Below are 24,135 nucleotides of genomic sequence, written 5' to 3'. Positions count from 1 at the left end.
TCCAAAAATCGAAACTAAAACCAAAACAAACGGTACAATCCGTTTGGATCGGCTAACGTTTCGACTCTTCAAATCGAACTACAGGAATAGGTCTGCCAAAGAAATAAAATCTGCAACAGCTCTATCCTGACCCTACCTACTTACAACTAACACACATACCAGAAAGTTAAGTTACCTACCTACCTAACGCTATATTTAAAAAATTCCAAAACTCATTCTCGCAAACAACCACTCCACGGTTCTCACACATAATGTTCGGGCGCAAGAGCCTAAACTAGAGAGGATTCCCCGGGGTTCCTCCGACACCCGAACATTGTAACAACATTCATACTCTAAGGTACGTACCATTTACTGAAATCGGCTGGCAAAAACTAACGACCATCGCGTGTTTTTATTATATGTATATATAAGCATTTATACAGAACGTTTTAATATTGTCTTTAATAAAGTATAATACGTATAAAATTGAGAAGTTAATCTATTAAGCATTTTATAATATTACTGTTGCGTATGCAATATCAACTATTGCCAAATAAATGATAAATAGAAATTTTATATTATTATTATAATTCATGAGAATCTAATGTTAGAAAATTCTAAACTACAAAGTAATGAACTTTTGAAACGACGCACTTCCACAGCCTAACCACACACACACACATGTGTGGAAAGTACGTCGTGCACGATACACTAGCATTGCCAGCCGCACATACAAGATTATTGTTATAAATCTGTCATCGTGCCCGTTGCCTTCACTCACCCAAGTAGCACTTGGGCACTTGAGTGAGATTAGGCAACGAACACGGAGAAATAGCCTGAAAATCCTAACTAGAAAAAATGATTAGAATCTAAATAACAATCTATAACGGACTAGATTTTCTTATTTCATTTTAATATATATGAAATTTACATTTAAAAAATGTATAATTCTATAAGAGAATTCTACTAATAAAAATTGAATTGTATATAACAAATGACTCTAATCATAACTTTAGAATAAAATGAATTACTTTGAAAATCAAAGATAAAATGTTTAAGCAAATTAATGAAAATATATAACCCTCGGGCGATTCCGTGGTCAAAGCATATTTTTAAAATGTAAAAATAGTACATAATGTATGTTGCTTTGACTGCAGAATCTATCCGTCGCGAAATATCTTCTTGCATATTAATCCAATCATATATTATAATAAGTAAGAAAATATTTACTTATTAAAAATCAAGTTAATTATAAAGTAAAATAAACAAAAAAATTGATCTAAGTATGACATTTGTCATCTTAAAAATCGCGGTGTGCAAGAAGATTTTAATTTTAAACAAAAGATCCTAAGATAAAACAATATACATGTGTTACTACTCGCGGGTATGATTCATACCCGCGGTCACTAAATTCGCCAAAAACACTAAGTATACAACTGGTCACCCGTGTTGATTCGGATATATCATCCTACAACATGGTTGGGGACCAGAGGAAACAAAATAGCATGCGACTCACCAATTGTAGAATGCAAGCACCCGCACGACGATGTTGGCTAGTAGGAGTCATCAACGATGTCATCAGCGAAGTCATCCAAGAGGTTCCCGGATCCGTAAATAGGTACGTTGATGGGATGTTAGTATCCTGAAAAAAGAAACAGCAAATATAACACTCTACTTCTTAAATTGAAGAAATTTTAATTTTAATACAAAAATGTCTGCTAATATTGAAAATTTAATGTAGCAACATTTCAAAGAAACAATTTTTTTCTAAACGTACTCGGAACAAAGTACGAAAATACTTACATTTTTTGCTCGTAGGCATCGCCAAATACTCCTGTTCAGTGACGCACTGACTCTACTATCGCGATTCATGAAGCAAAGAGAGCCCCGATGCTCTGACTAAAATTCCCGAGAGCTTAATAAACACTGACTCGAACTTCGCGTGTCCCTGAAATCGAAACGATAATTTACTAGAAGCCACTGTGCTTCGAAAAACAAAAAACTCTAAACGACGCAAGCACTGAATTTACTGACCGCATTGCGCGCGGTCATCAAAATTTCTAAAAGAAAAAATTAAAATTTGGGATTAGAAATAAAAAATAATTTAGTAAACACATAGATCCGCCTCTCTATCGATTTAGTATTAAATTTCATCGATAAAAACACAAAAATTGGTAAACATATATAGGTACATACTCACTTGTTATAATGAAGTTGGCTTTACCAATATTGAATTCGAATTCCCTCGATTTGCGATCTCCAAGCATCAATGGCGTCCATCCATTGCGTGCCGGTAGCGTTCCTTCCAGCCGAATTGCAGCAAAGTCTGTAACAGAAATAAAACAAAAATTATGATCCGATGCGTTAAAATAAACACATCCACACCTTAATTAAAGATCGACTGAACCCGAAATATGATCTAGGAATTAATAATTACATTTGCGGATGTCATAATTGATGTCGATTAGACATGTAAGAAAATGCACGAAAATGACTCGACTTTTCTCGCGATTCTGGCAGAATTTCTAGTAGATACGTGTTATTATTACATAGAAACGCCAACAGAGATTAACGGAGAGTACTACGAAAGATTCGGGTCATTCAGATGACAATAATTAAAAATTACGTACCTAATTAGACGCGAAACTGTCAACGCACTGTCAGCCTCCCTTTCCAGACGAAGAATGACGAACAGGATCAGACACGCTACCGCGCGAGGAGTGGGGAGTGGGGTGAGGGAGTCACGTACTCCTTGTATACTTCGAAGGAAAGATTAAACTTTATATTTCGAGTAAATGAAAATAAATTAGATACGAAAAATAAATAAAATAAATACAAAAAGATATCAAACAAACAATTAATTACTTAATTGACGTTATAATCTTGTGACGTCAGAATGCAAGCAGCTCATTGGCTCTGCTTGAACATTGAATATCGACCTGTTATTGAATGCACAAGTTACTAGATCGATTCAAATATATTAATTCTAATCATAGAAATATATAATGTGTTAATATTAGTTTTCAACCTTAATCAGTTTCTTATATATATAAATGTTCCTTTTGTGTATAGTATATTTTCCAAAGTTATTTGTTTCAATTTTCACTAGATCTACATAAAAGCCTATCGTGATTCTGTGACGATACCATTGGGTAATCTGTTGTGCAGACAGATGTCAGCAGCAATAATTTTTTCGTGACACACGGATTAACGATACAGACAATGCATCGTGTAGCCGTGTAAAAAACACAGTTTCCCGTGCCACGCGACCAAGGAATCGTAAGCCCAGCTCCAAGGTGAAGTCGAGAGGCCGGCAACCAAAGATAAAAACACGGACCGATCGAGTTTCCAAAACACAAGTGTCTCGAATCACTGACACTGGCTTACGAATGCCAGCAATGGTAGGAATAAAATTACTTTTAAGAAATATTTTAGCATACACAAGAAATAGGTACAGAGGAATAATAGATTAGAACAGTCATTTAGCCAAACATTGTGAATATTAATGTTTTTGTGTATTCTATACATAAACTACAAAATTTTCATGAAAAACATCGATTAATTTTTCAATCAAACATTAATATATTTACATGTTATTAAGTAGAGATTTCGATCGACATAATTACCCATAAGTAGTATAATACATCGATATGTCATTCTTAAGAGACACTATCGAATTTATCGAATGTATCGATGTTCAAGCAGAGCCAATGAGAAGCTTGCATTATGACGTTACAAGAATATAACGGTAATACATCATTAAGTAATTAATTGTTTCTCTGATATCTTTTTATATTTATTTCACAGCTACAGATCCTAAATATGTATATCACCAATGTTATTCGAAATATAATGTTTAATCTTTCCTTCGAAGTATACAAGGAGTACGTGACTCCCTCACCCCACTCCCCACTCCTCGCGCGGTAGCGTGTCTGATCCTGTTCGTCATTCTTCGTCTGGAAAGGGGGGCTGATAGGTACGTTGACGGTTTCACGTCTAATTAGGTACGTAATTTTTAATTATTGTCATCTGAATGTCCCGAATCTATCGTAGTACACTCCGTCAATCTTTGTTGGTGTTTTCGTGTAATATTAACACGTATCTACTAGAAATTCTGCCAGAATCGCGAGAAAAGTCGAGTCATTTTCGTGCATTTTCTTACATGTCTAATCGACATCAATTATGATATCCGCAAATGTAATTATCAATTCATAGATCATATTTCGGGTTCAGTTGATCTTTAATTAAGATATGGATGCGTTTATTTTAACGCATCGGATCGTAATTTTTGTTTTATTTCTGTTACAGACTTTGCTGCAATTCGGCTGGAAAGGACGCTACCGGCACGCAATGGATGGACGCCATTGATGCTTGGAGATCGTAAATCGAGGGAATACGAAATTCAATATTGGTAAAGCCAACTTCATTATAACAAGTGAGTATGTACCTATATATGTTTACCAATTTTTGTGTTTTTATCGATGAAATTTAATACTAAATCGATAAATAGGCAGATCTGTGTGTTTACTAAATTATTTTTTATTTCTAATCCCAAATTTTCATTTTTTCTTTTAGAAATTTTGATGACCGCGCGCAATGCGGTCAGTAAATTCAGTGCTTGCGTCGTTTAGAGTTTTTTGTTTTTCGAAGCACAGTGGCTTCTAGTAAATTATCGTTTCGATTTCAGGGACACGCGAAGTTCGAGTCAGTGTTTATTGAGCTCTCGGGAATTTTAGTCAGAGCGCCGGGGCTCTCTTTGCTTCATGAATCGCGATAGTAGAGTCAGTGCGTCACTGAACAGGAGTATTTGGCGATGGCTACGAACAAAAAATGTAAGTATCTTCGTATTTTGTTCCGAGTACGTTTAGAAAAAAATTGTTTCTTTGAAATGTTGCTACATTAAATTTTCAATATTAGCAGACATTTTTGTATTAAAATTAAAATTTCTTCAATTTAAGAAATAGAGTGTTATATTTGCTGTTTCTTTTTTCAGGATACTAACATCCCATCAACGTACCTATTTACGGATCCGGGAACCTCTTGGATGACTTCGCTGATGACATCGTTGATGACTCCTACTAGCCAACATCGTCGTGCGGGTGCTTGCATTCTACAATTGGTGAGTCGCATGCTATTTTGTTTCCTCTGGTCCCCAACCATGTTGTAGGATGAAATATCCGAATCAACACAGGTGACCAGTTGTATACTTAGTGTTTTTGGCGAATTTAGTGACCGCGGGTATGAATCATACCCGCGAGTAGTAACACATGTATATTGTTTTATCTTAGGATCTTTTGTTTAAAATTAGAATCTTCTTGCACACCGCGATTTTTAAGATGACAAATGTCATAGTTAGATCTTTTTCATAGTTAGTACTTTTTCAGATGGTACTTGTACCACAACGTCAAATAATTTCATTTCCTACCATAAGAAGCGCTATGGTCGTTTTCTCTGGCCTGTTGGTCATGTGTGCGATATCAAAATAATATTGGGGCTCTAGAGCCCAGAAAAATGGGCTGAAAAAATACATTGGTTGAAAGATCAAACTGATATAGCTCGTCTGTGGTATTACTCTCTGCTTTAATCGATGAATTATTAACTTTTCTATTTTAATTTATATGCATATGTATATAAAATGAAAGGCTTGATTCACTGACTCATCAACGCCCAGGCTAATACCTTGGACATAAAAAGCTGAAGTTTTGCACAGAGGTTTCCTTTATGATGTATATAAGGAATAAGAAAGGATATTCCAGAATTCAAGCCCTAAGGGGGTGGAAAGGGGTTGGAAAGGGGTTGGAACGTTTGTATGAGGAATATTTTATTTGTGGTCGGATTTACTTGAAACTTGGTCTTAATGCTGTTTGACATAATTAATCAAACACGTGTTTCGCCATTTTAAAAAATTCTGCCCCTGGAGGGGCGAAAGAGGGTTGCAACGTTTGTATAGGACATATTTTGTTCATTGTCGGATTTGCTTCATACTTGGTCTTAATACTCTTTGATATAATTAATCAAACACTTATTCCAGTTTTTTTACTTAGACAATATTGCACCAGGTAGTAATAAACATTTAACAAAGAGTACTATCGGTTTAGGTATTGTTAAATTAGAAGCCTATTGCATAAATTAAATATCGTAGATTCTGATAATAATAATTATTTAATTGCAATTTGTGTTTATTTATTATAATTTTTAATAGTTGTGGTCAAGCTTTATATAGATTCATTTATGTAAATACTTTGCATCGGGGCACGTGTTATTCATGAATAACGAATATAAATTTTATGTTTTATTTATAAATTAAAATGTATAAATTTATTAAAGCAATATTCAGACAAACAAAGCCGCATACGGAAGCGAATCTAACATTTTTATTCGTTAGTAGCAAATATATTTTGTTGCGATTCTGGTATCAGGGGTGACGAATTGACGGCTAGTGTGCTAATTATGGCTCCTTCTCCTAATTTTCTGGTCCACACAAGTACAAAAGAACAACCCCCACTATGCTTATTATGTAAAGTGGAATGTGTTGGTGGGAGAAGCGGTTGAGAAGAAGTTCGTCACCCCTTAAGTTTGTATAGTAAAACATATATAGTATACATATATGTACATATATAAATATTATACGAATGATAAATTTTATATTGTCTTGCCATCGTCCGAGAATAACAATTTATAACTCATCTCTTTCTGGAGTAACTTTTATATCTTTTACGCTTCCAATAAAAAGTGGTACCTTATTAGGTTTGTATTCGATTACAAACATAAAAGGTCGATCGACCAGAAATTGTTCTGGCATAACGATCATTCGTCTGAGTCTCATTTGCACGGCTAAAATGAAACATAAAAAATACTCGTTAAACGTGCTTTTCTTTCATTCAAATTTAACATACCTGTTGCAGCTGCAGCTTCGGTGCCCTCTTCGTTAACTTCTATCACTGCTTTATGCAAAACTTTACTAACTTTTAATGGTATATTTGAAATGCCGCTAAAATTTGCGTTGTCCTCGAACATTCTATTTAAGCCAAGCTAAAATATATAATAAAATTCTAATATATAATATAATATTTTTAGCAATTTGATATGTCAAACGTATCGCTAATACCTTTCGTAAAATGTTTTCTAAGTCTACCGTAAATTCTATTTTGAATTTCGGAAGATACAATTCAATTTCGTTGTGCGATCGTTCTATATTTGCAAGTACTTCCCACGAGAAATTATTTTGCAAATTTGAAAGTCCATCCTTTTCCGTGGGTAATATTATTGTCATTACGATATCTTTATTCTGTAAGATGGGATTTTTTAAACTTTCGAACAACTGATTTCAATGCATAAACGTACCATATATGGAATTTCAATAAAGCGGGAGCCCATCGTTGGTAGTTCGCCGTAATCGTATTTACGTTTATTAAACATCATTGATACAAATTTCGTTTCAATGTTTGTCACATGGAATATTTTCTTCTCTGTGTTCTTTGGATCGAATTTATGCAACCAAACACCATTAAAATAAATAGCATTTACCATTACTAACTTCATATATTCGTCGAAATCGTCTACATAAAACATCTATATTATTACTACAGTTATTATGATTTTCTTTTGCAAATAATAATTTACCTGAAGACACGAGATTAGATATTTTATTATTCGTCGCTTTTTTCACCCATGCATTAATTTTCTCAGCCGCATCTATATTATGCTTGAAATCTAACTTTGAAATTGAAGATTTGTAAACGTTTGATCCTACTGCCAAAAATTCTGTTAGCAATTCAAATCCATCTTGAATATACATCGCGTTCGCGATGTATAATTTAACATTTGTCAGCTCCTTGTGAGTACACAAACCATTTGTTATTTTAATTTATCTTTGATTTTAACACAATACCGATAATCTTACATTTAGCAAAGCTATTAGAGTTGTATATCCTTCTTTTATAGAATCTTTGTTACGATGACAAAGACCAACTGTCATTTCGTCTAATGTTTCAGACTCTGCTCCATGAGAAAGTAAAGACAAGATCATATGTATACTTAATGGTGAAGTAACAATGTTTCCCTCGCTGGTAATGGATAATTCCTAAAATAAATTACATAGTTCATCTTGATATAAATACAATATTACATTAAATTGTATGTTAACCCTTTACAGACAATGAATTCATATATGCTAAAATATTATTAACCATCAAACATTACTTGAAAAGTTTTGTAGGCATTATTTTCCATACATGAGTCCACAACTTCAGATTTCGAAGCCTAACAGAAATGATAAATGACTACAGTTAAAACATGTATCGCATGGAATTATTCTGTCTACAAAGGGTTAAATGGTCTCATTTATTCTCAAGGCAAAATTAGTATTGCGAGGAACTAAAAAATAAACCATCAAAAAGTGAAAGCAATGACTTCATGAAGAGCACATACAAGTACTACTGGTTTATTAAAATTTCCATTCAGAATGTTTAGTTTTACTCACTTTATGAAAAGCTTGTGTAAAGTCATTGCAGGAGGTAGAAAAATCTTTATGTACACTTTTGTTGTCTAAAGACATATTAATCGATTGCGTAGCTGTGAGAACAACAAAAGTATTTAAAACTGTAAAATAAAAAAATTATCTCCGTTAATAATTTTAAATGTCGTAAAGGTTAATAATCATATCGCAATATAAATATTATAATACACAATGTGTAACAAATTATCACCTGCAAATAACGCAAAAAACATTGTTACTTTCATCAAATGTTAATTCTATTAACAAAATTAGGAAATATTTAATATTGTTTATCGAAAATAACTGTACTTGGAATTATGAAGAGCGAACTGAAAGATTAAACTATTTTTGATTAGTAACAGATGAATTTTCTAAACCATCGCGTGAAACTTCAGTCTATAATATTAGAAATAATATGGATATTCAGAAGTATTGAATGAAACATTTTTTAATATATAATGTATCGAAGTATTACAAAACTGATACTTTGGAAAGAGGTTAGATTCGGCGTCGCAAAATAAAAAGGCGGTCTCACCTGTCAAAAATAGACAAACTGTCAAACTATAGAATAAATGCCTGCGATGTTGTTTAATTTTGAATAAATATTAGTGCAAAATTTTGTTGCTTTAATTTGGTGCGTTTAAATGTTTAATAATTGTAGATTCTATTTTTAAAGTATGATTTATCAACACCCATAGAAATATCTATGTTTGCACTAGACAAGGAATGGAAGATATCAATATTGACGTGATTATAAATTATCGATCGATTTTAGAAATGAAAATGTGCAGTCTAATATTTTACACTGCAAAATAAAAATTGAATTTTTAATATCTTTAATTTCCCCAAACAGCCTACAGATATGTAAAGGAAAGACTTAAACTTCCATTCTGTTTACTCAAATTATAATTTAATTATTATTACTTATTACGTAGTAATTACTATACTGTGATTGTGCACGTGTAAAATATTTGTCATTCTTCTATTTATTTATGTTTGCCAAATATTATTTTATGCCTTTTTTACGTAACACTACAACTGATATTTAGAAAACAATAATTAAAACGAACCTCTTAAAAATTATAATGGTTTTCAGTGCCCATCTAGACCATTTCTTACTTAATTCTGTCCCAATTAACGAGATTAACCGTATTACATTTTTGTTAAAAATCAGGCATTACGTAACAATTTTTTCGAAAATTATATTTTCAATTACATACATAATATACATTTTTTAGTTTTTGTCGCCATGATCAATGTGAATTGTAATTAAAAAATGATACACGTGACAAACATGATTGACTATTGCCGGAGTAATTAGGTAATCGTAAAAATATTTGATTCGTTTATTCTATTTTAAAACGTAAGCTCAATTTCCATGTTTCGCGTAACATGAAATAGTTTACACGCAGATTAGTACAAACTATTATAAATAAATAAATAAATATACTCGAATAAATAAATATATTTAACTGGTGCCGTATGTTGGTCTAAAATGAAAGCGTTAGGCGTGCGGGTTAGTCGAAAGCTCGAGTTCGAGCCATCAAGATATGGGTGGATCCCGATATATCTTGAACAGCCGAATTGTTTCGAAACTATCCATTTAGAGCCATAAGTGTAGTCATGGTTCGAATCAGATTCATCAGAAAGTGGACATTTTCAACAGATTTCTTTCTTTTCTAATCATAATATTTTTCATTGCATTCTTTTTGGAACAAAAGAAACGTAAGAAGCAATTGCCATTTCTGTTAACTTTTACATAATTTCGAAAATGAAGAAATTTTTTTACAAATGTAAGACACATCCAATTATCGCAGTTCCAAAAATAATTAAATACAGGTAACCCTCCTATAACACGGTAGATAGGTTCCTAGAAAATGCCGTGTTGCGTGAAACCGTGTTATGTGAGACCCAAAGTCAGTACAAAAAGAGTTACATTCCGAAAACTTATTAAAAACAAATATTTTTTTTAAATTCTACATAAGCAACTTAATGTTTATGAAAAATATAAATACATGTATAACACAAAACAAAAAATAAAAAATAAAAAAATATTATTTTAATTTAAAGCAACCTTAATTTAATAAATTATAATTTGTTTATATATTTTCACGTAAAGCCACTATAGTTCATTATTCCTTCAAGTAAAAATCATGTTATCCAGTGCTGTAGAAGTATCTACAGTGTTGTACAAAGGTTTTTGCAATTTTCTTATCGTGTTAGAGTGAAACCGTGTTATAAGATGCCGTGTTGTAGGAGGTCTACCTGTACTAATTTCTCTTAGACAATGGTAAACTTAAAAAGTTAATAAAAAATTCAAACGTGAAAGAATGATTTCGTCATTTTCACTATAACGTATCGATAAGTGTCTCAACTACTGTAAATAAATTCCCAAAGCCTAATTATGTCTACGTGAACTTTATCCGATTTCCCCGATTCGAATCTGTCGTAGCGCGATTTATTTCGATTTAAAAACAAAAAGCATTGTACCATAAAAGAAAACTATTTTAAATGAAAAGAAAATTAAATAAGTTCATTTTTATGGTACTAGTGAGTGATTTCATTAAGACCAACTGTGGCGATGGAAACTCAAGCGGCAATTACTGCGACGGGTGGCGGTCGTAGCATCGACCTCGTCGCCGACGATAATTTCTCCGAGACTAAATGAGCAATGTGCGACGATCTCTTCCACACAAATTCTCGCGTTCTGTCATGGTCGTCTGCGCTCTCCACTCGAACCTAATTAAAGAACATTCAATTAATTTCAAGCACGATAGAATTAGGTTCCAGCGATAGGATTTTTGGTCTTTGGCGTACTTGTTTAGGTTGCAATACTCGAATGGAGTTCAAGGTGGCGGCACCGCCATGAAGAACTCGTAGACTCAATTTCCCCGACATTTCGGCGGTAGTCGCTGTCGCGCTTCTCAATTCCTTCTTCGCGGCTCTGCCAAATTCCTTTTCAACTTTCAGGATAAGGGGGCCCAGCGTGAATCTTGTTTTAATCATGGTATGATCGCTCATCATGTTCACAGACACGTCTCCCGATCTCTGAAGGCTCGCGAGTCCGTAGAGGGTGGCTCGTGCTTTTGGTTTGCTTTTCTTCGTCTGAAATTTTTACAATATTATTTAACTCTGAATTCAGAGTATAAAAAAAATCGGAGATATGTCCTTTTAGGAAGTACACCTCAAGTAATTAGCCTTTTAATTACTTTATTCTTATTGGTAGCCTGGTTTTTCGTTTTGTTCTTCGTCCCAGTGCGATTTTTATTTGTTTTTTTCGTGTTCGAACCGGATGTTCGTCGATTCGTTGACTTTGTTGCTGTTTCCACCACAGTCCTACTCGCAACGTCTGGTGTGGGCGTAGTGACGGTGTCCTTTTCCAAATTAGTTGAGGATACAGTGATGTTTTCGAGTCCTACGATTTTCTGTAAAGTAATTAGTACATTTTACGTATAAATTAATTCCTAATGAATAATATCTAATAAAACAATTTCTAGAGCCCAATTAAAACACATTGTTTGCATTTTGAAACATTAAAATCCTTCGATACGTCCAGAAATTATAAGTTCTTAAATATACGCATGAACGGAGAAACATTTTTAAATATATTATTCCGTAAAGAATTTTTTTCTCGAAAGTTTACTTAAAAATTCGTTTTTGATTTTTAATAAATTTGTTTGACGCTGTACGGAAATATTGTTTAATACTTTTTCGTACGTATCCATGAGCTCTATCTTCAAACTAAATTTTAATGAAATCCATTGGCTATTGTAGGAGTTATGGTCGTTGGAAAATTGGATCAGTTTTAAGTGGTTTTTCTCACTTTACAGGATTAAGGAACGACTTTTCGAATATTCTTAGAATTTCCATAAATTCTTCACAAAAACAAAACGGCACATATTTCACCCGAGTCGGACAATCCGAACCATGTTAAATAAAGTCTTAAAATAAACGTGAAAATAATGGATTTCTTTTTCCCCAATCTAATACTTAATTTGTCACGTCGTTCCTTTATTATTATCAAACAGTACCTGTGCATTTTCGGAAACTTCCTCGATCGTTTTTTCGGTCGATGTTGCGATTGTTCCCATAGAGGGTTTTTTCGATCCGTTCTTGTTACCCTTCTTCTTGGATTTGTTCTTGATTTTCTGCCTATTCGACTTCGATTTCGCGTTCGGGTTAGTCAGTTTCACCGTGACCGGATCGTAATTGCTGCGCAAAATTTTGTTAATTCTCCCGAGGATGTTGTCGACAAATCGATTGTACTTTGCCACATAGATGGCTGACACATCGTTGCTTGGTATCGACTGCATTCCTCCTGAAATATACGTATACATACTCAAAAACTATTGTCTCTATGACAAAAATTAATGGGACATAAAATGTGTATTTTGATGAGATCTACAACTTTTATCTGAAGTATTTTTCAAAAGCCCCATTATTTATGGAAGTAAATAAAAAAACTATGATTAATATGGTTTTTTCATGGATTCCGCTATGAAAGTAAAGTTTGCGCCAATTTTCACTATCATACTCGTAATCAACACGTCAAAATAAAGAAGCCAGAGTATAAACAAAATTGGAAGTATGTCCTTCTCGGAAGTTTATCCGAAAATAGTATAATTAATCCATTTAATAGCAACGTAAAAGATATATTTCCCTCGTCGATAACGATTACGAGCGAGCGAAGGAAAATGTTGGTCCAACCAAAAACTGTAAATATTGATATTTCTGTAGTAATGTTGTTTTAATTAATAGATAACTGTTATTTTTGGTCGTTGGTTTCGATTCGGTATCATTTCTTATCGGTAATGAGTATGTTTGGTGGGCGCAAGTGTATCGTACATCGTTAAGCTCGCACCTAGCGTTAAGCTATGCGATGAATCGACACGAAAAACTTCCGTGAGCCGACCTCGATGAATTAGGTTCACAAGAAAGAGCGACAATGTTAACGGTATATCGGAATCCTTCGGTGAAGCCAAACTGGTATTCGATCTGGGTCACGACCTGCTTCCTACTCACCTACAGACCTATCTACCTGACCGTGGACGTAAGTATGGGCAACCTTCCTCGTGCCTACCTAAAAACTCTCCCCGGTCGTTGATCCCGCACCAAGCCACTTTCTTCCAGCTGATCGGTATATGTAAAAACTAGGCGTTGAAAATTTTGCTAAAGTCTGACACGTTATTGCGGATCAACGAAATTACTCCGATTTTGATACCCTTGTCAGTCACAGTAACCAGTTATCAATTGATCAATTATCGACCTAGAGTCTCTTCGGCTTAAAACGACAAACTCTTGCAAGATTTCTTTTTTTATATCGTCACAGACGTATTCAAGATGAGAACGAAAGCTAGTTAACGCATATGTGGGTGACAGGATTTATTATTATGATACTAGAAAAATTAATTCTCAAGTTAAGAGACGTCGAGGGTAATAAATTTGAACAGAATTTATGAATTTTAACAAGGTTACGAAAATAAGTACCGAAACAAATTTTTGGTTATGCAGTTTGCAATGGTCTGAAATCAAAATTTTACTTTTGCAGAATATTATACGGTTTTGATCTGCCAGTGAACGTGTTAAAACTTCCCTATAGGATGTGTGATTTTAATGTTATAGAATTCCTTCGACGCATATATACTAAAAATGTGATAAATATTTTTGTAATTAATATATTGTATTGTTAGGAGTTCTATGTGGATAATATTAGAATTTTTTTCTTGCGTTATTGGAGAAATTACTAGAAAACACACACGTTTGTCGTGAAACGAGAATACTCGTTTCCAGTCGGTAACATACAGGGTGTTCGGCCACCCCTGGAAAAAATTTTAATACAGGATTCTAGAGGCCAAAACAAAACGAAAATCAAGAATATCAATCTGTTGATTGAGGCTTCGTCAAAAAGTTATTAAAAAATTATATTAAAAAATTTCAAATCATTCACGGAAAAATTATTTTCGATTGCGGGGGTCAATTATAATCATTTTTGGTCAATAGACATACCCTCGAAATCCTACGCACTTTCGAGTAAAAAATTCATTACTGAAAATATAATGTCTGATCATAACTGTCTGTTACCCTGAAAATTGAAAAGTTTGAAATCATTCTGAAAAAAATATTTTTAGTTACGGGGGTCGATTACAATCATTTTTGGTGAATACACATACTTTCGAAATCCTACCCACTTTCCAGAAAAAAATTCGAATAGGTGTGAAAATTTTCCAAGAAAAAAAAAATATCAAATCGCTCTAAAAAAATTATTTTTGGTTGCGGGGGTCTATTGCAAGCATTTTTGGTCAACAGATATACCCCCGAAATCCTACCCACTTTCGAGAAAAAAATTCCTTACTGAAAATATACTTTGAGGCCAGAAATGTCTGCCCGAATTTTCATGCGAATCTTTAAAACGTCATAACTTCTGAACGGATTGGACGATTTTAATGTTTAAAAAAGCAAACTACGCACATTTTAACGTAGAATATGTACAAATCGTAAAAATATTCGAAAAGTTGGTCTTCGATCTCGCAAAATGAGAAAAACCCCATAAAAATGGTCCAATTTTCAAACAGTCATAACTCCTACAATTGTGAATATATTTCAATGAAACTTTTTTCTGAAGTAGAGCTCATGGGTACCTACAAAAAAGTATTAGACAACTTTTCCGTGCAGCGTCAACCAAATTAGTTACACATGAAAAACGAGTTTGGAAGAAAAATCGACAGGTGTCTAAATTTTTCGACGGAAAAAAAAAATTTCAAATCGTTTTAAAAAAATTATTTTCGGTTGTGGGGATCAATTACAATCATTTTTGGTCAATAGACATACCCCCGAAATCTTGCGCATTTTCGAGAAAAAAATTCAGTATGGTCGGAACTTTAAACGTTAATAACTGTTTAACGAAGCCTTCATCAACAAATTGGTATTCTTGATTTTCGTCTTATTTTGACCTCTAGAATCCCCCATTAAAATTTTTCCCAGGGGTGGCCGAACACCCTATATTTGAATAAAACGAGAATTCTCGTTTCCCCGTCGGTAATGTGTTAAGTTGATATTTCTTCGAAAAATGATAAATTTTAAGCCCTACGCGTTATTCCTGATTCGTTGTTGCCTCTAGTAATAACCAAGTTCAACTTGATCGAGAAAGAAATGAGAAGTTCGAGGTGATCGAGAACGACTTTTGGGTCTGGGTCAGGGTCGCGGACGAGAGAACTCAGTGGTACCGTCACGCTCGTTTATGCTCCACACGCTGGCTCGGTGGCCTCATTCTGTTTTGGACCGGCTGCTCGGTGAAAGCCGAGAAAAAATTTCAACCTGGTCACACCTTTATTGAATCTCGTCTGGGTATCACGTAGAAAGTTAATTAGCGTCTATGCGCGCCGCTCGTTGCTCTTTAACACTCGGATAAAATTAATCGGAAGGTCTTTCTCGGCACGCCCTCCTCCAACACGAGGTCGGAGAACTCTTTTGCCATTGGAAGGCCGCCATCACGGTCGACGGACTTTTTAGAAGGTCGTACGCTTCGCGCCTAATCAATTTTAACTACGGTAAAACGTCGATTATACAAACGACAGGGAGACAAATTTGATAATTTTCGGATAATTCAGAAAAATCGGAAAGAAACTATGCAATCAAACAACGGGAAATAATTTCGAAAGATGTTTACTGTACGAAAGAACACGTGGTAAATGTAACGCGTAAAGCAAATTAATAATTTTAGTAATTTAGGTACGTTACCTATTTTTTCTAAAATGAAATGTTTCCCGTGATTTCTGCGAGTTTTAAAAATAAAAGTTTATCGGGTTTTCCCCTATGATACTATACAAACTGGTATTCCAAATATGCTACGTTTCCTCTATCATTCATTGAAAATTTCACTGCCTGGTAGCCAAATGGAACTGTACAAAATGGCGGTGGGGGATAAGCGTTTCACAGTGTTGAATTGCTTTTGATTAGAGTTTGATACGGTGCATTTCCTCTATCATTATTCATTGAAAATTTCACTGAGTGGTTGCCAAATAGTACTGTACAAAATGGCGGTGGGGGATAAGCGTTTCACAGTGTTGAATTGCTTTTGATTAGAGTTTGATACGGTGCTTCCACTTCTACAAGCTATGGAACGCAAGGAATGTGGAAGACACAGGTTTCGTGCTACTGTCCAGTTATGTGTGCGCAGTTATTGTCGCGTGTCGTAAAGCCGTCCACCAAACACGTGCAACTAGGTACCAAAGAAAAGGCAAGGAAATTGCAAGCAAGGGCTACTACTGGTTCTACGAACGAGTGGCAAGGCATGCGAGATTCCCCAATAAAATGGAGACACTTTCGGCAACGATCGTTAACCCTTTGAAAAAATTTTACAAATACTTCGTTTTGATTAACTTTTTGTTCTGTACACTTAACTGTGCCAGATTTTGGCCATTAACTGCCAATTTTTTAAATATTAATAAAATAGTAAAAGACTGTTTTTTCATTTTGAGATACTCATTTTGGAGGGAAAAATTATTCAAAGCACAAATAGTGCAAATCGAGCCAAAGTCGCGTGAATGTAAATAGACTTTAAGACAAGTGACACGACACATCACGCTTTAAACGAGGAAAGTGTTTCCAGAAATGGTCTTTTAGGGCGCGAATGGTGCATTCGGACGCTAAATCATTTTCGTTTCGTTAAGTTTCGTTTTCGCCAAGGAAGGGAAAGAGAACTTATCCTCTGGATCACGCATGGAATCGGTTCGACACGGATAATGGTGACGGAAATAAAACTCAAGACACAATATTTTTTGTAAAAACAATAAGTTATCTATATTTTGCAATCCAGAATGGACAATGTCTCTGTACAAGCTTTTTTCCAAACAGAAAAATTCTGCGCGATAAGCAACGCCATTCTTGGCCACATTTTGTTATCGAACAAGTGTTTTACTCTCTTCTATCGTCGGACTTAGTGATTTGTGCACAGAAACGACCGATCTTCCGAGTAAACGAACAAGAATCGAGGCTTCGCTAGTGTCGAAAGCGTGAAAGGTAATTTCCGAAATAGGTAGAATTCTATTGCCAATCACGGTATTGCTTACCTCGCAGATTAACGATATTTTGAATTTGCGTTGCTCTCTTTCTCTCATTATTAAATAGAAACGCACGAGAAGGGAAAGAAAACTACGTGACGTGAGGTGACCAAGCCAAGGCACTTCCAGAGCCGTCTATTTCGCTTCACCAAAGTACCTTTTCTTAATTTCGCATCGACGACTGTACAAAACCGACTTCGAAAGTCCGGTGAAAATTATTATTTTTCCGGAACTTGCTAAATGTAATCGCGAGAAAGCAAAAAAGAAACATTGAATCGCGTGAATTTTTAAGTATCTCGCGTAACGTGGTCATGTAGGCAAACAACGTGACTCGAAAAGAAATGGACCACTGAAAAAGGTGCTTTGAATTCTTCGTTCCGTTGCCTTCTTCTTGCCGTTTGCGTGCTCGACAGTACTTAGGCGAGCTTCGAATAGCTTTGGCTATGTACAATCTCTTACGATTCACCAAGGCGTTCATTTAACAGTTACAAAGACGTAATTGGAAGAGGAAGACTACGTGAGAACGCGCAGTGGAACAAAAAGGCCATTTGTATTAACACATTGACGACCGGTAAATCTTTGATAAAATTTTCCAAAATTGCTTGAAAAGACGTGCAACGAAACTGGGATTACTTTTTGAAATTAACTCTTAATTGGTATCGTGGGTATACTTGAAAATATACTATTGAACGATAAAAAACAACTAACTTCCTCGCACAATTGTCTTTATTTTACACAGAGAATTTCAGAGCGTAATATTGGTTACGAATAAAACAAATTTTAGACTTTGGGGTGTCAGACTACTCCCACGATACCGTTTCAGGGTTAATATGTATAGATTTAAGTGAAACTTTTTTTATCTGGATACAAGTAACTCTGATTGAGAATGTTCGGAAGCAAAGAATAAATAAATCTCTTTTTCGATCATCAATGTGTTAATTTTACCATGCTGTTTCGACGTTGAGGCGTCTACATTAATAAATAGAATAAATACTACTACTACCGCTACTACTACCATTACTTCTACCACTACTAGGCGTCCGAAGAAGTGTACACTTTATACTAGAAGCACGATAGTCAAAGTAAGAGAAAATCTTACTCGTCGATGATCTGCGAAGAGTTCCTCGAACGTTGATGCTCTGAATTCGTTCCTATTAGGATCGGAGCAACGAAAAGACGGGAAAGAATTCATTTTTTGGAACAGTATGTTTGGGAAAAGAACGAAAAGCTTGTCGAACAATGTCCGGTCAACGGCAGCTTCTCGGATCGCGATCGAACTCGTACCGGAAATTCGCGTTTTTACCACGCAATCGTCAGAGAGGTCAGTTTACGCGATTCATCGATATTAATTAACCCTTTGCACTCGAAAACGTTTCTTCTTTCCTAGGAAATCGTGGAACGCTAATTAAAATTAAATGGTAGAGCGTTCGAATTATTTTATTCGATCAATATTTGTTTTTAAATCGTACGGAACGTATTTACGAAAAAAAAAACGAATCGAATCTTCGCATTTTATATTTCTCCAACGCGCGATAACGTTTGAAATAACGAATGTATTTCCATTTATTTATTCGTTTCGTGCAACACGAATACTTTTAGCAAATATATAGATTTTTGACAAATTTAATTTGTGTCTTTTCAAAGAAGTTGAGCGCAAAGGGTTAAAAGAATGTTTACGAAGAACCAGATTCTTCGGAATTTAAAAGAAACGTAAAATTTTTACGAATTACTTCCGTTCGACTAATTATCGTTTACGCGTTAACGTGTTCGCTGCTCGAGAACGCATTGGTAGCCGACACGTTTGGTACAGTTTTCTATTTCCGGTCTACTTGCGTACACAAGCAGAGTCTTTTGCGCATTCTTATCGCGCGTCGATTAGCGTAGACAAATTGATACAAACTTTACATGTACAAACATTTAATCGAGAATTAATTGCGAAAATGGACAGCAATAGATATTAAAAATACTGCAAAAAACGTAGGGTTTCGTTGACAGTTATACGTTGAACAATTTAACAAAAAAAATCTACTGTTTACAAAAAAAGAACACGATTTTTTCATTTATAAAAAAACTATCGAAAATTTTGCATCCGACCCAGAGGGAATAAAAAATGTTGTTTATCGTGTATCAAGCCTGTTTTCCGCGAGGCTACCAAAATGTCCGCAGCGAGTTTGTCGACTAACCTCTCGTTCCGGAGAACCGTAGAGAAAATCAACTCTCCCTCGTTTGAAGAACACGTTCGAAAAATCGTCGAATCGGGAATCGTCGTTCGCGACTTGCCACTCGTCCCTTTTATCCCGATTAAACCGTCTTCGGGGATGAGGACGCAACGCGTGTACGCGTCTTACGTGTACTTTTGCGCCCCATACTGTGTTTCTTGCTCTTTCCCTTGAACTCACGTGCTCGTCTGGCGCCAGCGATGTCGGCGATAGTGTCAACATCGTCGTCATCCTCGTCGTCGTCGTCCTCATCGTCGTCATCGTCGTCGTCTTCCGTATAGACGAGATCGACGTCGTCCTCGTCGTCGTCGTCGTCGTCGTCCTCGTCGTCGGTGTCAGCCTCGTTCGTGGACACGGCGGGAACGTGTACCGGATTCGAGACGGACTCTGACGTTTCGAGGGCCGACTCGTGGACACCGGAGGACCCTTGGCCATCGGATAACGCGTTACCTTCGTCGTCCTCGGCGCCCGTCGTCTCGCCCTCGAGGGCCGTCGTTTCGCTGGCCACCTCAGCCGCGGCAGCCTGTTCCGCTTCCTGGGCAGCGTTTAGGTCAGCCTCGACGGCTGCTGGGAGGGCTGGGGCGAGCTGTTGCGTCGCCGCCGGGACGGCTGGCGCCGCGGGACTCGCTTCGTCCTCTTCGTCGTCGTCGTCATCCTCACCTGGAAGTTTTCATAAATAAGTGATTAAACGAATAAAGTAGTATTTATTTTTCTTGTTTTCCCGCATAAAATTCATAGATATGTATTGGGTTGGTCCACTAGTATGAGTCTATGGCGTCGACTTCCCAATATCCACTCATCTAAGGTAGGCCTGCTAGAAAGCCTTACTGATTGGTCCACTAACAGGTTCGGACAAAACGCGCTCCTCTCCTTTCCTTTTCTAGCAGCGCCACAAGTCCACAACTCTTATTTCATAAGATTTTGTTTTCTTCTTTTCAATTATCGCGAAGTTAAGGTCGATTTATATTACTCCGCTTTCAACAAATGCAGTGAAACGAAGAAATAGGTCTTTCCTTTACATAGCGTCGCGGCTCAAACCCCTTAACGCTCATGCCCGAGTCTGACTGTTTTGAAAAATGATATTTGTTTAAGCTAATGATTTAAAGGATGACAATATTTGTTTCCCTTCAAATTATACATTAGATACAACATTGTAATTAACAAAAATCGCATTTTTATATAGCTTAGAAACAAGTCCAATAAAGAAAAGTATCATTCTTGGTCAACCCGAAAAATATGAGCGTTAAGGGGTTAACAGTGCTAATAATAAAGTGTCAATTAAAGTGGAGCGCGTTCGAGCCCAAATGTCAGCTGATTCTTTAGAGGTTTTTAAAAGGAATCTTGACTATGGACGAGACATGGATTCATCGCTACACCCCCGAAACAAAAATCCAATCAAAACAATGGATTGGAGACTGTAAATGTTTTGGTGATCTCGAAGAAAGTCACTTTCGGGTAGGCATAGAAAAACTAGATAAACGTTGAACCAAGTGTATCGAGCTCCAAAGGGACTATGTTGAAAAATAAAGTATATTATTTCGTTTTCATTGTCATTCCGGAAACTTTTCAATCCGCCCTCGTATCTCGATGGCCGCATACTGCTCGAAACGCGAAGTAAACCGCGAGAAATAAAGAAACGGGAGAAGGCAAAGTTCACCGTTGAACGTTATCCACGTTGGATCTCGAGGAGTAATAATAAATCGGCAAAAACTTGAAAACAATGGAGACGAAACGGGGACTGAAGTAATTATAGCGATGGTTAATTCATGAACTCGTCTTCTTATCTGGGGAACGATGTTCGATTTGAAACGATTCTTGGCGATCGATGGGCAAACGGTAAAGTACCGCAACGATCGTTCAAAAAACCGTAATAAACGCGTGAATGAAAGAATGCTCGTAGTTATAGTTAATCTCTCCGGAATGTGGGTCGATGTGAAAAAAAAGTAGCGCGTAGAAATTCTTTCCGAACTGGGATCGCCGTCGATTTATGTTAATTCGGGCGAGTTTGGAACACCTTGTACCGTTATAGCTACGTGAACGCACCTGAGTTGCCGTTGAACCTGTCGCTAACTCGAGACCCCGAGCATTTGCATAACGGCGAGCGTCAATTTTTAATTTTCGCCACTTAGTTTATACATTTTTCACGCGTGGAGCCAAAGTTGGGCAAATTATGAATAGAACTTTTTGTATTGGGAACGAATTTTTTGTGCGTTAACACTAGATTTACGGATGTTGATCATATACCTATTTCTACTGAATTGAGCCACTTTGATTCATACAACAAAATTCAAATTTTTTGCAAAAAAACTAGTTTAGAAAGATTTACTATTAAAAATTTCATTGAAAACATTTTTCACGTATACACTTTGTTTTTAAAATACATTTAGCAAAAGAAATTTTTTCCGATTTTTTTCAACAATAGCAACCCTACGTAATTAGTTGTAAAATAAATACCAATTGAAATACCTTTTACAAATAAATATCGAAATTACCTTGGAGGACCAAATTATTTGACAAAACATTGATTTTATAAAACTATATCATTTCACTAAAAATGCTCTGTTTACGCGCGATGTATAAATCGAAATTACGAAAGAGCTTGTTTTGGTCTCAGCTAACTAATGAATTGACAAGATTGAACATGAATGTTTACGCATTTGGAGTTTTTAGAATTCTGATAAGAACGTTCTTCATGTAAATCATAAATTTTATGCGCTTAAATCAATTAACTGTGGAATCATTTTATGAGTCAAATTGATTCACAACTGTAAAAATAAGTATACCACATGTATTTCATTACGTAAATAAAAACCAACATATATTAAAAAAAAAAATAATAATAATATATTATTGTTGTTATAAGTTTTATATATACATATATAGTAATTAAATTTTTAGTAAGTCAAATTGGCTCAGTTCGTAAATCTAGCGTTAAGAAGGTTAAACCAGTAAGGATGAATAATGTTACCTAGTATATCTTCGATGAAGCGTTCCAAATAATCGGAATCGTCGTCGTCGTCGTCGTCGTCGTCATCGTCGTCATCGTCGTCGTCGTCATCATCCCCCGTGATATCGAGGTCGATGTCATCGTCGTCATCGTCGTCGTCGTCGTCGTCGTCTTCGCTGACCGCAGGCGGTTGGACAGCCTGTCTTCCTGCCTCGACGACGTTCTGATTCGATGACTTGTCCTCTGAAATCTTCGGCAACGGCGACGCGATTGTTCCGATCGCCAGGCAGCAAAACACTGCCAATACTATCGCTAGCTTCATGGCTCTGCCAAATAATTCCGAAAAAAACCAGTTTAATTCAGCATCTGATTTCGTCGTGCGTTAAAATAAGCCTTCCATTTTTCTTTTTACATTTTTTCGAGCAATTATGCGTGCAATATCCTGTGTCTTTCGTATCTTTCTAGTTCACGAACACGATAAATCGATAACTATACTTCAAAGTACTTTTGCAAAACTTACCCTACTTAAGAAAGTTTTTTTATTTAAAATGCATAGAATTGACTGACACCACGATAAGACGTTTATTTCTTTTGCTGTGTTTCAGAACATGATTGTCTTACATTGCAGGGAAATTAGATATAAAAGTGTATAATTCTTTGCCAAACAATTATTAAAAATTGTACGCTAGAACATTCAAATATTTCGAAAACACGAACTACCGCGAATTTGTTTAAATTGCATCAAAAGAGTTTCGTTACTAAAAAGAAAAAGTGTAAAACGTAAACGGAAAAACAAAGGGATGTTCGATTAAGAAGATCGAGAACTTAAATGTGTATTTGATATACTGTGGTACAAAATGAAACGTCAGAACGGGAGTACCGTACGGGGGATCGTGAGAGGCTTAACTTTCTCAAGACCCACGAAAGAATTTCATTTAACACGCGGAATCGTGACCTTCGGTGAGGGACATCAGGATTCTCATGGCGTTTTAGTCCCACACGCGCGTTTTAGCATCCTGTACGGTTAACGGTAGGCAAACGAACGTTATCTGGCCATTTCCCAATGATGCATACTCGTTTAACACTGTCTCTAATAATTTAAAAATTCAACTTGAAATTATTTTCTGAGTTTAATTATCCTTTCTCGATTCCAAAATACCAAAAATAATGTAATTTGCACCAACGATCATTTTCACAGTTATTTCCAAACGCATGGACGTCAAAACCACGGTAGAAATAGTGCCAACACTAGATTTATCAAATTAATCGTTGCTTTAAATCGATGTAATCCCCAATTAATAAATAATTAATCACGGACATTGCACAGACATCTTGAAACCCGTTCGCGTTGATTACATTTAAACGTGGGGTTTCTTTTATCGTGGTTAACACATTGCCGATGCAAAACTTTTTCCCGGAACCGGCAATTTTAGT

General features: G+C 35.7%; 2 protein-coding genes and 1 long non-coding RNA gene across 7 annotated transcripts in view; all 3 read right to left on the bottom strand.

Moving 5' to 3' along the window:
* Positions 1 to 1,910, bottom strand: part of LOC143343497 (uncharacterized) — an 89,152-nt gene extending 87,242 nt beyond the window's left edge. For all 4 annotated transcript variants that reach the window (XR_013079975.1, XR_013079976.1, XR_013079973.1 and 1 more), the window contains exons 1-2: positions 1,783 to 1,910; positions 1,496 to 1,621 (exon numbers count right to left, since the gene is read on the bottom strand). This is a non-coding gene — a long non-coding RNA (uncharacterized LOC143343497). The remainder of the gene's footprint in view (positions 1 to 1,495; positions 1,622 to 1,782) is intronic.
* A 4,270-nt stretch (positions 1,911 to 6,180) lies between these two features.
* Positions 6,181 to 9,185, bottom strand: LOC143343708 (leukocyte elastase inhibitor). 2 transcript variants are annotated; one of them, XM_076768875.1, is made up of 8 exons: positions 8,688 to 9,001; positions 8,462 to 8,580; positions 7,883 to 8,062; positions 7,603 to 7,813; positions 7,324 to 7,538; positions 7,088 to 7,267; positions 6,876 to 7,011; positions 6,181 to 6,813 (listed from the first exon to the last, which is right to left on the bottom strand). In XM_076768875.1, exons 1-8 carry the CDS (start codon positions 8,719 to 8,721, stop codon positions 6,656 to 6,658), a joined length of 1,233 nt encoding a protein of 410 aa, XP_076624990.1. In that variant the 5' UTR covers positions 8,722 to 9,001; the 3' UTR covers positions 6,181 to 6,655. The 2 variants fall into 2 exon arrangements, with proteins under 2 accessions (XP_076624990.1, XP_076624991.1); XM_076768876.1 differs by lacking the exon at positions 8,688 to 9,001 and adding an exon at positions 9,012 to 9,185 and having other exon boundaries at positions 6,182 to 6,813.
* Positions 9,186 to 10,710: 1,525 nt separating this feature from the next.
* Positions 10,711 to 23,036, bottom strand: LOC143343350 (uncharacterized). Its single transcript, XM_076768162.1, has 6 exons — positions 22,723 to 23,036; positions 19,935 to 20,414; positions 12,508 to 12,794; positions 11,686 to 11,901; positions 11,294 to 11,581; positions 10,711 to 11,215 (listed from the first exon to the last, which is right to left on the bottom strand). The coding sequence occupies exons 1-6, from the start codon at positions 23,021 to 23,023 to the stop codon at positions 11,066 to 11,068; spliced, it is 1,722 nt and encodes a 573-aa protein (XP_076624277.1). The 5' UTR covers positions 23,024 to 23,036; the 3' UTR covers positions 10,711 to 11,065.
* Between the last annotated feature and the right edge of the window lie 1,099 nt (positions 23,037 to 24,135).

The sequence above is a fragment of the Colletes latitarsis genome, chromosome 7 (genome assembly GCF_051014445.1).
Source record: "Colletes latitarsis isolate SP2378_abdomen chromosome 7, iyColLati1, whole genome shotgun sequence".
Lineage (NCBI taxonomy): Eukaryota > Metazoa > Arthropoda > Insecta > Hymenoptera > Colletidae > Colletes > Colletes latitarsis.
This window is presented reverse-complemented; position numbering and strand designations above follow the sequence as displayed.

Coding starts and splice junctions, on each gene's coding strand:
- LOC143343350 (XM_076768162.1), bottom strand. CDS start 23,023: ATGAAGCTAGCGATAGTATTGGCAGTGTTTTGCTGCCTGGCGATCGGA. Junction 12,795..19,934: donor CGCTGGCGCCAGACGAGCAC/GTGAGTTCAAGG, acceptor CGTATATTTCAG/GAGGAATGCAGTCGATACCA. Junction 11,902..12,507: donor AAGTTTCCGAAAATGCACAG/GTACTGTTTGAT, acceptor ATTACTTTACAG/AAAATCGTAGGACTCGAAAA.
- LOC143343708 (XM_076768875.1), bottom strand. CDS start 8,721: ATGAAAGTAACAATGTTTTTTGCGTTATTTGCAG. Junction 7,814..7,882: donor CTCTAATAGCTTTGCTAAAT/GTAAGATTATCG, acceptor TGTACTCACAAG/GAGCTGACAAATGTTAAATT. Junction 7,539..7,602: donor ATCTAATCTCGTGTCTTCAG/GTAAATTATTAT, acceptor TGTTTTATGTAG/ACGATTTCGACGAATATATG.